Source organism: Scardinius erythrophthalmus (assembly GCF_964197995.2).
Source record: "Scardinius erythrophthalmus genome assembly, chromosome: 18".
Taxonomy (NCBI): domain Eukaryota; kingdom Metazoa; phylum Chordata; class Actinopteri; order Cypriniformes; family Leuciscidae; genus Scardinius; species Scardinius erythrophthalmus.
This window is the reverse complement of record NC_138238.1, coordinates 5394888-5411787: the sequence shown is the minus strand read 5'-3', so window position 1 is coordinate 5411787 and position 16900 is coordinate 5394888. Positions and strand designations below refer to the sequence as shown.

Below are 16900 nucleotides of genomic sequence, written 5' to 3'. Positions count from 1 at the left end.
TAACTCAAAATTGAAATTGTCTACTCAAACTCTTGTCATATTTTAGCAGTGGAAAAGCAGTACTAGGGCAGAGGCAGTGAACGCTACGCTCTCGCTGTTGATTTTGGTAGCTTTAATCAGTTTTCAGGTTTTTGATCATGCGCTTTTAATTATTTAATGACTAAGCTGGAAGACATCTTTTTACTGTGGCCTGCGTGCCTGTTCTCATTAAACGATCTCATCTTTATATACGTAAGACAAGCAGCTAATTCAAGATTGATGAGATATGTGTGAGACACGTCCTCAAGAGAACCGAAACAGCGCGACTTATGCAACTTTGAGTGAAATAAATGAAAGCTAATGCCCAGTAAGCTAGAGACGAGCCAGACATCATGAAGTGTAGTAATGATCTATAGCTGCCCAAGGTTATCAATCCAGCATTTGTGTGTGTGAGTTTCAGATCTCTCCTGGATCTGGAAGCAGTGGCAAGAACAGCCATATTGTTTCTGGGAACAGATGCAAATCATGCGTTCATGCACCATTAAATGTTTTAATGAGCAGATCTCATCATCTCCCTCTTCATTTAACTCCCATAACTCCCACTATCTTTTCAAAAAAGTAACTGACAGGACCCAACTGAGAATGAATGCTGCGTCCACATCCGTCCTAAACAGTATTTGAAATTAGAATAAGTGTCTCAAATCGTAGTATGTTGAAATGAATATTCCAAAGATACACGGATGTCTACTATTTCCGGTGCGAATTCGAATCCATGCACGTTTTGATATTCACATCCATTTTTATTTACTTTTAGTATAATTTCTTTCAATTGACATTATTCGTTTTTAAGTTGTGGCGTAAAAGGGCAACTACGGAAAGAGAAAGGGCAACATCATTTACAATCTCGAAAGCTTGATAACTTCAACCTTTTTTGGTGAAGCAGAACATCACAAATGCTTTAAAAATGCATCTGCTTTTTGTGCTCTTGGAAATGGCACATACATATTCAACCTGACAATCTGTCAACCCCTCTGGATTTCAGCAATGCCCAGCCCAGAGCTGAAGCCAAATGTAATTAACCTTTATGAAGAAGTAGAGTCTGTTGAGCAGAATTCGGACAGACGCTAGAAAATTAAAGGTTAAATATGGCCCGGTTGATGAGAAAGAGCCTGGAGGCTTTTCCAACATTTTCAGTGTTTAACCAGTCAGCTGAACTTTTGATTGAAGCTTTGATGAATGTAATAAGTTAGCGTGTACAATTAAACACTCCTTTGATTCCCAATGATGAAGGCAATGTTGATTGTTCCTCCTGTAGGTTTGTTTATGACAGGTTTGAGATTTGGGAATTGATTCCATAGCCTTATTGGCTGGTGGAAACCGGATAGCCAGACTGAATTGTACTGCATAATGTTTGTGTATTTTGCAGTGTCCTTGGCTTCATCTCTCTAATGGTATTACTTTTCACAGTTGGTCAGATTTAATAGCAAATAACATGGTTTAATGCAATCCCTTCTGTATAAACAGCTTATTTCAGCTTAAGCTGGTCAAGTTGGTTTTTAAACCATATTATTTATTTTTTTTTGACCAAGATGACAGAAACCAGCGCCACTAACTGGTTATCGACACTCTTTTAGCTGGACCAGTTGAAAACCACACAGAACCACCTTAAAGGCACAATATGTAAGATATTTGGATTACAACATACAAAAAACCCACTGGAACAATGTTATATATTTTGTTAACTTGTGTACTTACATTATCCCAAATGTTTTCAACAATGTTTAAATCCAGAGAAATCAGCTATTTTAACCAGTGTAACGTGTCATTGCATCGCCTGTCAATGACGTCATGTCCACGCAACCCTTTACTTTCGTAGAAACCATGGAAACACCAAAGACACTTTAATATATTATGTTTTATTATACCTGTTCGGATAACTTTATTGACAGAACACTTAATCATTATTATAGTCTTATTGTTTGAATCTCTAATTTTCTTGATTTACTGCGAGTAACATGTTTGTAACATGCCTCAGAGACAACACTATTTTGTCAAGTGGCAACTCCCATGATTCCACGCTCACTCTCGCAGTCATTATGCTACGCCTTTGTTATTGTTATTGAAAAACTTGCATACTGTGCCATTAAGTTGGCTTTAGTTGGATTGAATTTATGGCAGACCAGTCTGTTTTATCTGTAATTTTCTGTCTTTCTCTCTCTCTCAGTATGTCCCTGTGGTTCATGCATAGTCAAATCTACTTCCATGTTTTCTTTGTGGCATACAGGAACACGTAGAAGCTGGGAGAGCTTGCTGGGACCTGTCCTTCCCTCTCAGATCACCGCATTAACATCACTCTCTGCTCCTGGAGTGACCCTACTCACTGGAAACTGGAAGGGGCAAAGAGCGACAAGTGAGATTACACACATGATATATAATACAATCTTAAGTAGAACTCTCACAATTGCATTTCCATTGTGTATACCAACCAGGTTTGCCAAGTCTGCATTACAAAACTAGCTCAATGGCCAATCAAAAATAGCCCAATGACCATATCCCAAATATCAAAACCAAAGGTAACACTTCATTTCGATGGTCCCTTTTGAACATTCTGTTGACTATAAGTAACTTTGCAATTACATATCAACTAACTCTCATTAGAGTTTTAGTAGACTGTCTGCTTTATTGTGATCCTCCTTCAACAGACATTCTACTGACTATAAATAACTTTGCAACTACATGTCCCCTTATTCAAACCCTAACCTAACAGTCTACTAATACTTGACTAACAGTCTAATGAGAGTTTGTAGACATTTAGCTGCAACGTTACTCATTGTCAACAGAATGTGTTGACCATCAAAATAAAGTGAAACCAAACCAAAAATATGACATTCCCATACCTACAGTAACATATATTTTACAGTCACTGTTATGCAAACTGAAACCACTATATTATAGTGATCATAAACACAGCTCAAAGGCTCCCTACCAATGGCCTTCCTTCACAAAACTCAACATATAGCACAGTTTTATCATTGGTAGAATATGGAATATTTAAATACAAGCATTTAAGTCAAATATAATTTATGCAATATATATATATATAAAAAAAAAAAAGGTTTTGGCTAACCATGCTGAGAATTTCAGGCAGAATCAAGTTCGTCTAATCCTTCTGTGCTGAATCAAGCTCAAGTGGAAATATAACTGGAACAGTACCTTACTGTTCTTAGAACCGTTAGGCCCAGCGGTGGGAAAAAGCAAGACATATCTGACTCTGAACTCTGTGAACAAAACAGATCATATTTAATATATCCAGCTACGTTCAACCATCAACTTCTTTCCTTCTACACTGTGAGTCTGTGCAGTTCTGCTTTATGTGTTGCATGTTTTAGAGAACAGCATAAACAGCTTGTGATTCAACTAGTCGCCACACAGTTATTCTCCTATACTGTCTTCTGTCTACGTAAGACCTCAGAGTGGAAGCTTGCCACGGAAGTGTCTGCGCTAACAGAAACAGATGAATGGTTTGTGTAGGCGTGGATGAGAGGTTTCTCGTCAACGCTTCCAGCGTAACGATGATGACTGATATAAATCAAACTGAATCTTTATTCAGCTTTATTGCAAAGCAGTTGCTTGTTGAAATACAAAGAGTTGCTATGGGGCCAGAACCGTTTCATCCAAGTTTAATCTGAATTTGTCAGTGCTAGATGTTTTGTAAGAAATCCATTACTATCTGCCCCCCTTATGCCATATTTAACTGTATACATACACTACTGCTCAGTGCTCAAAGGAGTGTTTTTTGAAAGAAAAGCAAGGATACATTAAATTGATCAAAAAATATTGAGCAGCACAACTGTTTTCAACATAGATAATAATCAGAAATGTTTCTTGAGCAGAAAATCAGCGTATTAGAATGATTTCTGAGTGATCATGTGACACACTGAAGACTGGAGTAATGAAGCTGAAAATTCAGATTTGATCACAGGAATAAATTACATTTGCATTTTTCAAATATACATTTTTTTAATTGTACAACCAGTTGTATTATATGCTGATATACCATCAGAATGAATTGTTTGCATGCCTTTTACGTAACTTTAGAATCGAGACAACCTTTAGCAATCCCCATTCACACCTCTGAGCAGGATCTATTTCTCCCTGATGTTTCTTTGTTGTTTTATTCTGAGCTGCTTCAGTATGCAGCCCGCTTGAGTTGAATTTCATGCAGGACAAAAGATCAAGCAGCACATTTGATTTCCACTCCACCTTATGCTTGCCACATCTAATTTCATACTTTTCCATGGAGATAAAGTGCAAATTATTTTTGGGGCAGATTGAGTTTAAGTGTGTTCAAACTATCTAAAGTGACTGGCTTTGTATTGTATAATGGTTTCTACCATTACTGACAGTCTCAGTGTGTAGTTTTCTTATTGATTTGTCTGCCAGCTGTTATTTGATTTTTGTAACAAGATTTATGCTTGTCAATTGCTCTTCAGAATGTTGCAATGTCTTTTGCTTTTTGATGTTGCTTGTAATGATGTTGCTTGTGATTTTTTTTAATACATTATTGATTTTCTGAATGTTCTGTCAATATTCATTCTGAGCAAACAGCATTTAATTGTTTGGACTCAATGTATTACACTTTCTGTTTACTGTATATACACTACCATTCAAAAGTTTGGGGTCAGTAAATTTGTGTTTTATGCTTATGGGCTGCATTTGACAAAAAATACAGTAAAAACTGTAGTAATATTTAAAGATATTACTGTAACACTGTAACACACACATGTATGTTTGTTTTACTATATTGGTGAGGCAATTACATAGACTTCCATTGATTTTATATGATTTTTCTAAGGCCTAGCCCAACCCCTACTTCTAAACCTACCCATCAGAGAAACATGTGCAAAACACTAGATTTAAATATAAAAATGTTTTGGCTGATTTATACTATTTTTTAGTCTGTTGTCATAATATCTGACTATAAGTGAGGACATTTGACCCTCACAAGTATAGCCAAATCTCACTAATCAGTAATCTATAATTTTCATAATTGAATGATTAATATTGAATTAGAAAAATACAAAACACAACCTTTATAATTGTGGTGGAATTGCATGAGGAATAGCAATCAAGCAGAGAAAAATCCTGAAAATATTCATATGTGCAAATGAAGGCACCCCTCTTGATGATTGCTAATCTTAAAATAGAAGGCACAATGAAACATACAGTAGCTCTCATACAAACTGATTTGCAGTGTTTCATAATGGGATTTCATTGATGAATTTGGATGCCACACCGTTTGATTAGTAGATGAAGTGAGTATTTGAGTGTATAATTAGAATATCTGACATCTGTTTAGAGGGAACTGTCTTTTACTCTTTTTATTTGAACTATATTTACTGTTGATGGGGTGCAGATTGTTTGAAGAAACAAAGTGGATTGAAAATGGGCAACAGGGGGATACTGAGCATTTATCTCTGTCTTCAGATAAGATACTGGAATTAAAGAAGCCATCCTGCACAGACGCCTTAGTTCTCCGCCGCGGTCCAAACCCAGAGGCTAAAGCTGAGGTTCGTAAAATGTCTTTCTCTCATTAGCTATTCTTAAAATGATATTAAAGGCAACATCCACGTAATTGCCATTGCCATTCAGTTCATTTGTTGCCAGACCATGATCCTCATGAAAATAGTTTTGGATTGTCTTAGAGGGAGAAAGAATATCGAACTGATTTGTGGAAAAGGTCACACTGCGGGCAGAATCAGATTTGGAGTCCAATTAAGATTGAGTTAATAATCGCTTTTGTTGAAGTGCGCCGTAACACAGTGTCCCCATAGGTGACGGCTTTTGAAATCTTCTCAGCCAGATTAATTAGTGAAATTCCCCCAGAACGGTAATTCATTTGACCGTAAAGAGTGTGCAAGACCGCCAGCCTGACAGTAGTGGAGAATCTGTAATCTGCAGCATTCGGTCATGCAGGGACTGGGTAATTGGTTGTTTTCCGAGTGTGTGTTCAAGGCTGAACACATCTAGACCATTTATCAGGTTGATAATCAACACTATATTTTATTATTAGCCTTGTAACCCATGTTTGGGGTGAGATAATTGAGGTTCACTTCGCCTGCGTGATTACAGAGTAGAAAAAAAAAAACAAAAAAAAAACAAAAAAAAAAACACCTGCTCTGTTCCAAACCGTTGTTGCAAATGAACTAAAATGAGATGCTTGATTTCATAAGTGACTTTGAAAATATACAGCGATGTTACAACAACAAAAAAACTCTACAAAGCATAACAATACATTAGTCACATAAATAATGGGTAAAATAATTATTCTTTTTTTATTATTGGAACTATTTGTACGGAAGCCCTGAACCGCAACGTAAAAAAAGAAAATAAATTTTGTAAAAAAAAAAAAGGAAAATTCTAGCATTTCAAGATTAAAGTCGAAATATTTCGATATTAAAGTCGAAAATAAATATTACGAATAATTTTTTTTTTTACGTTGTGGTTCAGCGCTGCAGTATATTTGTATGGATAATTTTCGGTATTGAATAAAGTATATTAATTTACATTACTCACGCTTTGTTTGTTCAAATCATGTTTTCATTGAGCTCTACACGATGCATTCTGGGATTGCACATATGCTTGCAAAATTGTGGTTACTGGATTAAGCAATAAGCATTGATTTCTTAAATTAATTTGGTTACTTTTTAATTTGAGATGAATTTGATTACTTTTGCATTCCTCCATGATGCCATAAATCACAGCTAATTTTTTTTATTAAAATATATTAATTATATGAATAAAACAGAATTAACTTTTAGCTAATGTCAGACAAAACACACACACACACACACACACATACACACAGACATACATTTAAGCATTCCTCATAACAAGCCTCGCATGGCCATTTCGGTCACTCAGATAACATCACATGCTCTTTTATGTCTTTTATGGTGTACCTTTCCTTTCGGTGTATGTGTGTGTGTGTTTGTGTCCAGGATGAGCCGTTTAAAGTCAGTATGGACGAGGATATCTTGCCCAAAGACAAGCGGCCAGTTGCAACCACACCTATACCTGGATCACCATGGTAACTACCCGTTTTGTCTGCACAGATATGATTGTACAGCTCACCATTAATCTGATGCATCTTTATTGATAAAAAAATGACTATCCGCATGCAAGATAATGACCAATCAATTGTTCTCTCACAATTGTCTCAGTGTCAACCTACACTTTAAAATGCCACAACTGAAATTGCAGTGTTTTTCTCCTGTTTTGAAATGCTTTAATAGCCACTTTGTTCTTATATAGTGATATAAAGATGTTTGTTTTATCTCCTCTCATTCTGTCATAAATGTCAGCAGCTTTAGCACCATTTAAATGATGCATGCTCCTGTATAACTGTTTGATGACAGTAATACATGCTTGGATAAAATACAGCAGTGCACATGGCAAACTTCCAACAGATGCTGTGACATCCAATCGAAAACCTGCATGAGGACAATGTGTTATGCAAGGCATCCATTTCTCTCTGCCAAAGCAGTGTGGGCTTTCCTTCCCTGCAAACAAACACACAAACATACACATACACACACTCACAGACATTTTTGAAACCCGGCAGGCATCGTGGCTTATGGCATTCAGCTTTTGTTGACACACACAAACTGGCTTGAACTGGTAAATCTTTGCTTTTACCATGTGGTTGATGACACCAGCGTTGCAGAATTGGAGCTGTTGTGTGATTATCCAGATATAGATGCGGGATTAGATTCCTTTGGTGCATAAAAACCCATTTTAGAGTCTAGACAAAAAGGAAAGCTCAAGTGAGATCACATGATAATGACAACATGGCGAATGTACGTCCGGATGACATTCATACTATGTTGAAACTAATGTTTTTGAACTCAGAGGTACCAGTTCATAAGAATCATTTGTTCGTGATTCAGACTGTTCTTACTGTTTGTTGTTGTTCTACGCAGCACATGAGGACAAATAAAAACATGTTTTTTCCCCATTATTTCGCGGTACATTGCCTTTTTATATGAGGTCTTTTGCCTTGGGACTGTAAATTCAGCAGCAAGGTCCGTCACCACTGATAACTGATGCAGGAAACCCTGGTATGACAGAATGATCGATATTGGGATTTTAAAGGCCCATTCACACCAAGAACGATAACTATAACCATAACTATACTAGCGTCTACACTAATGCATGATAACATGCTGTTTATTAAAAGGGGGGCTGGAGTTTATCGTCTGCTGCTTTAAATGCTCTTTAAGATTCTGATTGGATGTCAGTGTTTTTATCATTCAGTGGCTAAAGGGAAAAAAATAGTTCTGAAAGTGATTCCAACTATAACGTTTCTTTGTGCCGTTATCATTATAGTTTTGGTGTCTGCAATTATTTTATATTTAGAATGATTTTTAGAACTATATCTTTATTGCAATCATTATAGTTATCGTCCTTGGTGTTAACAGGCCTTAAGAATCAAATGAAGATTAATCAATGTATGTCAATTGTCTCATTTGTGTCTTTTTCATTTTAGGATAAACTTTGAGATGGTAAATTGCTCCAATAAAGTTGGAAAGTGGCACAGTCACAGTGTTCGGAAGAACTGAGCTAGAAATAGATTATAGTAGTTCTGCATAGTAAGCTGAGACAGAAAAGAATGGGGAAAATATTACACACAACAACTTCTTTTGTGTAGAATAAAATAGGGCTCTAAATTTTGTAGTTATTGTTTCATATCTTGATTTAAAAATTCAAGAATCCCTGCAAGGAAGGACAAATGAAGCATGCGACTAGCACCGACCATATGTTTGCACTATGATTAACTGCATATGAGCAGAGCGGATTCGCCGTTTCAAAGATTTTTTAATATCATTGGGTCAGTTTTACGGTACAGGAAGGCACTGCCGATCTCCCTGATGCGATTGGGTAGCAAAATGAAATGTCAGGATTGGTTTGTCATGGTTGGCATGAGGTTGTATCAAATTACCTCACAGACTACTGCAGAATCCATGAATTCTTTATCCGACTTACCCTGAATGAGGCCTGAAATGGGTCTAAAATTATCACTGTAAGGTATGAATATCTAGTGCGGAACGCCTGAAAAATTGGTCACTTTTGGATTTATGACCGGAATCTAAAACCTATAATAGGCTTGTAGATATTTGATTTTGGACATTTTGTGGATTTTATCCATTTAAAAATATCTTGTGAAACAGCTTAAGGATGATTGTGAAAAAAAGTTATAATAATTCAGGCCATCTGGTTTAAGTGGTTCTTAGCTGTCATGTGTGACCCTGAATCCTCTCTCTCTGGGTCACTTTGGGGGTGTTTTTCATCATCAGGATTTCTTAGTCACTTTGTGAGAATACCACTAACAGGCTGTTGGGTTGTGTTTCTGTGTGTGTGTGTGAGTATATAAAAGCATAACAGCATCTCTCTTTTCTCTAGGTGTGTGGTGTGGACAGGCGATGACAGGGTGTTCTTCTTCAATCCCACCATGCATTTGTCAGTATGGGAGAAACCAGTGGATCTGAAAGACCGCGGAGACCTCAATCGAATCATCGAGGACCCACCGCATAAACGCAAGAAAGGTGAGACTCAATGATTCTGGCCAGAAATAGTAGACTATTCAGACATATTTATCATTCTCTTTGAAACATACCATGATTTGGGACACATTATATCCAATTTTAGAGACAATTCAGGATAGATAGTGTACGAATTAGTATGCAGGCAATGTGTTTTCTGACCTATTTAATGGCAAATTTATTTGTAATTGAAATCCAAATGGCACAAACAAAGATAAATCATTGGAACTCTTTATATAACTGAATTGAATTATAAAAATTGTAGCAAGTATGAAATATATGATGAAAACATCATCATCTTTAGTTATGGAAACTGTTATGGAAGATTCAGTAAATATCTAATTCAATCTCATCTCAACCTGTGATTTCCATGAACCTGTTATAAGGTAAAAGTGTTTACATTTTAGATGCTTTCAGTATGTTGATATTGTGTGTCAGTGTGTATCCAAATTTAAGTAAATGCAAGTGTTCAGAAGTTTGTCATATTTTTTTGTAATGTTTTTGAAATAAGATTTTTATGCTTACCAAGGCTTGAAAACATATAAATGTGAAATATGATTACAATTTAAAATAACTGTTGTCTAATTGAATATACAATTTAATTTATTCTTGTGAATTTCAGCATCATTACTCCAGTCTTCAGTGTCACGTGATCCTTCAGAAATCATTCTAATATGCTGATTTGCTGCTCAAGACAAAATTAATATATTACCCCCCCCCCCCCCCAAAAAAAAGATACTTACCCCAAACTTTTGAATGGTAGCGTACAGTACTTGCAAATACTAATGAGATCATGTTGGCAAGTCCTACTGTAGCCTCAAGGTAAGAGTCACTTGAGTTCAGATTAAGTTGCTGAATCAGTGAAGTGTAACTCATGACTGATACAGGAGCACTGTAAAAGGGATGAACTTGACAAGGGATGAAGTTTAATCCTAACAGTGTGATAATGATGCTCAAGCTAAAGTTTAATACACACACCAAACTGCAGAAGTGATGTTCTCGCGGATTACCTAAAAGCAGTAATCCAATGAAGCGGCTCTGCAAATATTGAATTAGTCTGGATCTTGTCTGGAAGTTATTATATGGTTGACTTCATTTCACAGAAGGCTTTTCATCTTTATTGATTTAGTTTTATTGCCGTTTCATGGAGATTATTTATTGATGACCTTAATCTATTCGAGTAAATTAGTTCTCATTGTACTTTTCAGATGAACAACCTGGCATGATCCAGGTATATCAATACAGAACCTCAAACAGCTGGTGTTGTGTGCATAAATAAAACTATATTATTTTACTATATAAACAAAACTATACTTTGTAGGAGATTTTAAACTAAAGCTTGATTTGTTCCATCAATAGACGACGGCTCAAATTCTGCTGATGAAGATGATGACGAGGATGAAGAGGAACGTAGTTCAAAGAACAAGCGCTACAAGTAAGTCGGGTCGAGCCATGTAAAATATGACAACAGATGTATCCTGAGTCTGCTTTAACTGATCGGGAGGATATAGTGTCAGATGTGCTGTATGTCACTCACCTTAATAATCGCAGCTCAACAGGAAGTCTTTGATTTGTGGTGTGCAACATCTGCACTCACAGCTTGATGCAAATTTCACAATCTGCCTCTCTTGGTGATGATTTAAATCGAACAGTTGGGTGTTTGATGTATGTCCAAATGTCTGCGTAGAGACAAGAACACAAGCCTACACTTTACAATTCAAGAAGAACTGAGAGATTCTGAGAGATTTTGTTTACGTTGAATAAATCATTTACGGCAACAAAGTGTTTTTTTTGTTTTTTCTTCAGTGTATGATTCAATTTAGTGATAGCAAAAAAAGCAGAGTGAGAACTGCTGAAATGACATGGATATTTAATTTACACAATATTTACTATAATATTTGTGTGAGTTATTCATTGACAAGACTTTCGTAAACACTTAATCGGCATAGTGTGCATATCATAATAGTTTGGGCAGAATCAATGCAGTCTATTGGACATTACCTCCTGAGATATTAACAGCATTAAAGCTTTTGTATTTTGTCTCCATCGCTTTAAAGACTGGACCATCCTGATGAGTGTGATGAAGGAAAAAATGGATCATTACCGCTGGAGCTCCGGATTGGCCATTTCAGAGACATGCTTCTGGAAAGAGGGGTGAGAAATTCAGTGATTCTGGGACAATAATGAAACTTCAGACTTAGGGAATAAAGGAGATAAAGGTTAATCCAATAGTTCACCCAAAAGTGGGCCATAATAATCTTACAGATGGAGCAGTGTGTAATGAAGTGGGTGATTGACATGCGTTTGTTCTGTGTGAGCGTCAATCATCCTGTGTGTCTTGAACAGGTGTCTGCATTCTCCACCTGGGAGAAAGAACTGCACAAAATTGTATTTGATCCACGGTACCTGTTGCTGAGTCCAGAGGAACGTAAACAGGTATGACATGAAGCTTTCACATCAGACTCAATCAACCTCAAACATGAATAAAACTTCATTGCCTCTACACTTCCACAGGTTGTTACAGTACCACCATGGTAGTTTTAAAAGTGCTAGTAGTTGGTGGTAAGTTTTGCATTAACTGTATAAACTGTATCACATCATTGAGAATAATATTGAAAATTATTTGCACTATATATTATGTAAGGAATAATTCGAAAATAATGCACACCAAAGATGGTAATGCGGCCACGATATGAAGCGGATGTGTGCAATATTTTCTAGTAATTCAACGAGCCAGAGTCAATTATTATGATTAAACTATGGTTACCACACCTAAAGACATCAGTCAGATGTCAAGACATTTGTCAGTTTTTTTCTCCTTAGAAACGCTTTTGTGTGTGAGACTAATTTCTTACTCATCTCATCCCATGCCTCCGTTGCTAATTCCAAAACGTCATTTTAGAGCTAGTAATAGAGGCTTGAGCAATTGATAGCAGACTAATGCTGTTATTATTGCAGTTATTAGAGAGAGAGAGAGAGAGAGAGAGAGAGAGAGAGAGAGAGAGAGAGAGAGAGAGATATTAAGTGTGTGTGAATTACCTGAGTCTGTGACTGCAAGTTTATCTGCTTCAAAAACAGCGCCGTTATTACCTCGCTAGTGAGAAATGTCATGTAGCTTTTAAGTTGCTAGACTATTTTACTGATTAAATCATCAAAACGGCACTAATGACACATTTCTGTGTGAGTGTGTGTCTATACTATATGTGTGTGCATTTGAGTGGGAGAAAAAGAGTATGTGCTTTCCATATATAATAAAATGTAATTTTGTGGCAAAAAACATCGAAATAATTTGTAATTTTTATCCAGTTGGTTACTATATTTATTTGCTAGGTCAGTGTCATTGTGGGTTTTGGTATTTTTGCTGTTGTAGGATGTACACTCTCAGAAAAAAAAGGTACAAAAGCTGTCACTGTGGCGGTACCTTTTCAAAAGGTACACCTTTGTACCTAAAGAGTGCATTTAAGTCCCTCAAAGGTACATATTGGTACCAAACGTGTACACATTAGTACCTAAATGGTACATATTAGAACCCTTTTGAAGGGTACTGTCCCAGTGACAGCTTTTGTACCTTTTTTTTGAGAGTGTAAGAAACTTTGAAATAACTGAAATCAGTTGGCGAAGTGATATGAACCTGTAATGCGGTCAAGACCTGCCTGGAACTACTTTAGCTGTGCGTTTCCCTGAAAATAATTGCACACCTTAGAATGTTCGTCAACCAAGCAGAATCATGCATTCAGCAGCCCTGTAGTATAAATAAACATTAAATCTACCTTCCCATTTTTAAATATTTAATCTTTTTTTATTTATTTATGTATTTAATTTGCCAACAGATTTATGATCAGTTTGTCAAAGCAAGAATGAATGAGGAGCACAAGGAGAAAAAATGCAAACTCCAGCAAGCGAAGGAAGAATACAGAAAACTGCTGGAGGAGTCAAAAATCACAACCAGGTGAACTTATACAGTATATCAGATGAAATAAGTGTGACTGCTTTTGAATGACAAAAAAAAAAAAAAACCACATCTCTAGAGCAGATTATTCATTCAGCAAAAGTGTTAAATTACTGATGGTCATGTATTTGATTATAACCTTGTTTCTTGTTAAAGGTCTCTTACAGAACTGAATTCAAACAAGCCACAGGGATTAGCTCTGTATGCCTCTTTGCAGGTTGAACGGAGACTGGCTTTTGCTTTTACTCTATTCTTCACCTCATTCATTTGTAATGAATGGAATGGAACAGATGTGAATCCATACACTAATATTAACACATTCACAGTTCCTGTCCTCGAAGCAAAACAATGAGTTTTTTTAAAGACAAGATCATCTTAAATAATAAACTGCTGTGTATAAATATGATATAGATATATGTATATGTTTGTGTTAAACATTTCCTCATCATGCTTTCATTGCAAGTTCTCACAAGGCAACAAAACATCTAGTTATTATCCAGAACAGAAAAAAATGTGTTTCGAAAACCCTAGCAAAAACACCCTAGCAATCGCCAAGAAAATTCTCTAATAACCACCCAGAATGCACTGGCAACCACTGTGTCCTTAGCAAATTATTTAATGAAAGATTTCAGATAGCAAATGCACCAAAATGAGTGGTTTCCTTGTAAAATTGTGCATTATTGCTGTATTTGCTCTGTGCAGGTTCATGTGTTTTCAGCTCTTTTCCAGACCCACGACTGTACAGTCTCCTTTCAAAGTCTAGCCATGAAAACCATCGCAATCGCAATTGAGGACCATCACACTGATGACATTAAACATTTGATGACTGTCGAGGATCTCATTTTGATGTTCTCTTTTGTAGGTCAACGTTTAAAGAGTTTTTGGACAAGTACGGAAAGGATCCTCGATTCAAACAGGTTCTGAAGAGGAAAGACCAGGAACTGTTTTTTACCCAGTTCATCAGCACATTGAAGAAGCGGGACAAGGAGAACCGAATGCGTCTGAGGAAGATGAGATGAGTGCTTGCGGACAGGGACGTGAAGTCTCCACGCTACTGTGAACTGATTTCCTGTGACTGTTTATCACAGCGTAGATGGTGATACCATCTGCCCATATGTCTGACCAAATGCCAAGGGCAGTGTTGCTGTTTGCTTTTCAGTGACTGACTTTCAAACAAAGGAACAAATACAAAACCAGCTGGGTCTGGGCAGCGGTTTGGGGATTAACTCTGTATATGTGAATGTGTTTCATATTGAAGCTCTTAATCTCCGGTTTGAGTAAAACAAGGTTCCTAAATCACAACACTGAACATGAATACCGAGTCTGACTCAATAGAAGCATAAAGCCATTGACCTGTGTGCACAGGTGGAAAATGATTTTTATAAAAATTGTACATAGATGTTGATTTACTTGGCGCTGTCTTGAAAGTGACCGTAGAAGTGTTATCAGAGTAAGGGAACGTTTACACGACACCGTCTTCAGCTAAAAACGGAAAACTTTTTATGCATTTTGGCTGTTCGTTTATACGACAATGGTGTTTTGGTCAAAGTGCAAGATTTTGAAAACAATACGGTTGTCGTCTCTGTGTAAACTACAAAAACGTACATTTGTGAAACTGGTGACGTCATCCGCATGCGTATTATGTGTTCAGTCTATAGGTGCGTAGTGTTTCTTTACAAAGTGGCATCGCCAACTACTGGCCTGGGATGAATAATACAGATCCGTGTGAATTGGGATCGTTTTGACAACTTTGGAAAAACGTTTCCGTTTTTAGTACATCGTTGTCGTGTAAACGTACCGTAAGACCAGATTCAGACAGCATCTGTGAGAAACAGTAAGTGGTGTTGTGTGTCGATAGAATTTTTCAAATGTTGTCTAACGGTTTGTTGTAATTAAATTTGTCATGGTATCGTAAAATGAAAGTGATGCTTTTTACAGAAAATTCATGTACAGCTCTGTGAAGTGTTGTAAATCTCAAGTCAGAGCAAGTGGATTCTGATTACAGAGAGAGATTTCATTGAAAGGACTGTAGATGTTTAGGCTGCATTCAATTCATGTAGCTATTTGCAAGTATGATTAAATAAATTATTTTATTTATTCTGGTTGAAATGCAATTTTACATTTTCTGTCAGCTTTTATACACACTAAAAACCATATTCAGGGCTTAACATTATGGATTTTTTTTTTTTTTTTTTTCTGTTGACAATGCTAATGTTACCAGCTATTTTACTGCATTGATCTTTGTTTCAGAACAAAAAAAAAAAAAAACAACAAAAAAAATTGTTTTACTTGCAAAATAAGATTAAGATTATAATGGATAAAGATATATATGCCATTAATTCTTACAAATACTACATATTTGGATATCATTTTCAGCACATTTAGACTTTTGCAAAGTCATTCTTGCAATTTCAACAAATGATTTATTTTAGCCAGCTAGCATTACCTTGTTGACATTGAAATCAGCAGGATGAACAACAATGTTGAAAACATCCCAGGAATTCAAATGTTTGGTTTCAAGACATTAAAACATACAGTATGTACATAATTTTTGGATATAAGAAATGGCATCAAAAATAAAATGAAAAATAAAATAAATCAATAAATAAAAAAGGGAAACCTTTGCAAAATTTTCCAATGTCATCCTTATTGCTGGGACATGAAATGGTATGATATTATGTTGACATTTCATTATACATTTTAATTTTCTACTTTTTGTTTTTACTGTAATTCTTCAGTTAGAGCTTTCAGTCTCCAAACATTTGATTTTATTGATAATTGTTTTTGTTCATAATGAAATAAATTACATATATTGTGGAAAGTTAAATAAAAAGCAAATTCAATACACATGACATCTAGAAAATTCTTCACATACAATCTCCTTGGCCACAGAAAACAAGTTATTCATGTCCAGTTTCCTAATTAACTTTTGACATGCCAGAAGAAATGTCAGCTGAATAAATTTCAGTTTCATTTTGTGTTCCTAGATGTTAGAATTCAGTGTGACTAATTAAATGTTGATGGAAAATGTTCACTTGTTACTGTGCACATTTGTCAGCAAGACACATCCAAACAATTAACATTTCTCATGCATCAAGTTTAAAAATAAATCCGGGTGCACGCTAAAATTTTGGCCACGATTTGGTCGTCAGACAAATGTTGTAAAACCTAAAAGTTTTGGTCTTGGAAGTCTTGGAATGCCGACAGACGATCAATGACCGTTGCAATCTAATTTTACCTCTAACGGAATTCTGGCAGTGTCAGAAGTTTTGAGGTGCAGTCTTGCAGTGTGACTTTTACAACAACTGTCAAATAAAGAACCAATAGGAGCGTAGAACCTGATGACACAATTTGTGAGACAGCAACAAAG

The 16900-nt window shown here is 36.1% G+C and overlaps 1 protein-coding gene across 1 annotated transcript in view; it reads left to right on the top strand.

Moving 5' to 3' along the window:
• Nucleotides 1–14634, top strand: part of tcerg1l (transcription elongation regulator 1 like) — a gene marked incomplete at its 5' end in the record, with an annotated part of 73617 nt that extends 58983 nt beyond the window's left edge. Inside the window, 9 exons of the mRNA XM_081392709.1 lie at nucleotides 2264–2389; nucleotides 5467–5549; nucleotides 6981–7069; nucleotides 9442–9584; nucleotides 10941–11016; nucleotides 11639–11735; nucleotides 11928–12017; nucleotides 13412–13530; nucleotides 14393–14634. Of these exons, the coding sequence (XP_081248835.1) occupies nucleotides 2264–2389; nucleotides 5467–5549; nucleotides 6981–7069; nucleotides 9442–9584; nucleotides 10941–11016; nucleotides 11639–11735; nucleotides 11928–12017; nucleotides 13412–13530; nucleotides 14393–14549 (980 nt within the window). The 3' untranslated portion in view covers nucleotides 14550–14634. The remainder of the gene's footprint in view (nucleotides 1–2263; nucleotides 2390–5466; nucleotides 5550–6980; nucleotides 7070–9441; nucleotides 9585–10940; nucleotides 11017–11638; nucleotides 11736–11927; nucleotides 12018–13411; nucleotides 13531–14392) is intronic.
• Nucleotides 14635–16900: the final 2266 nt, after the last annotated feature.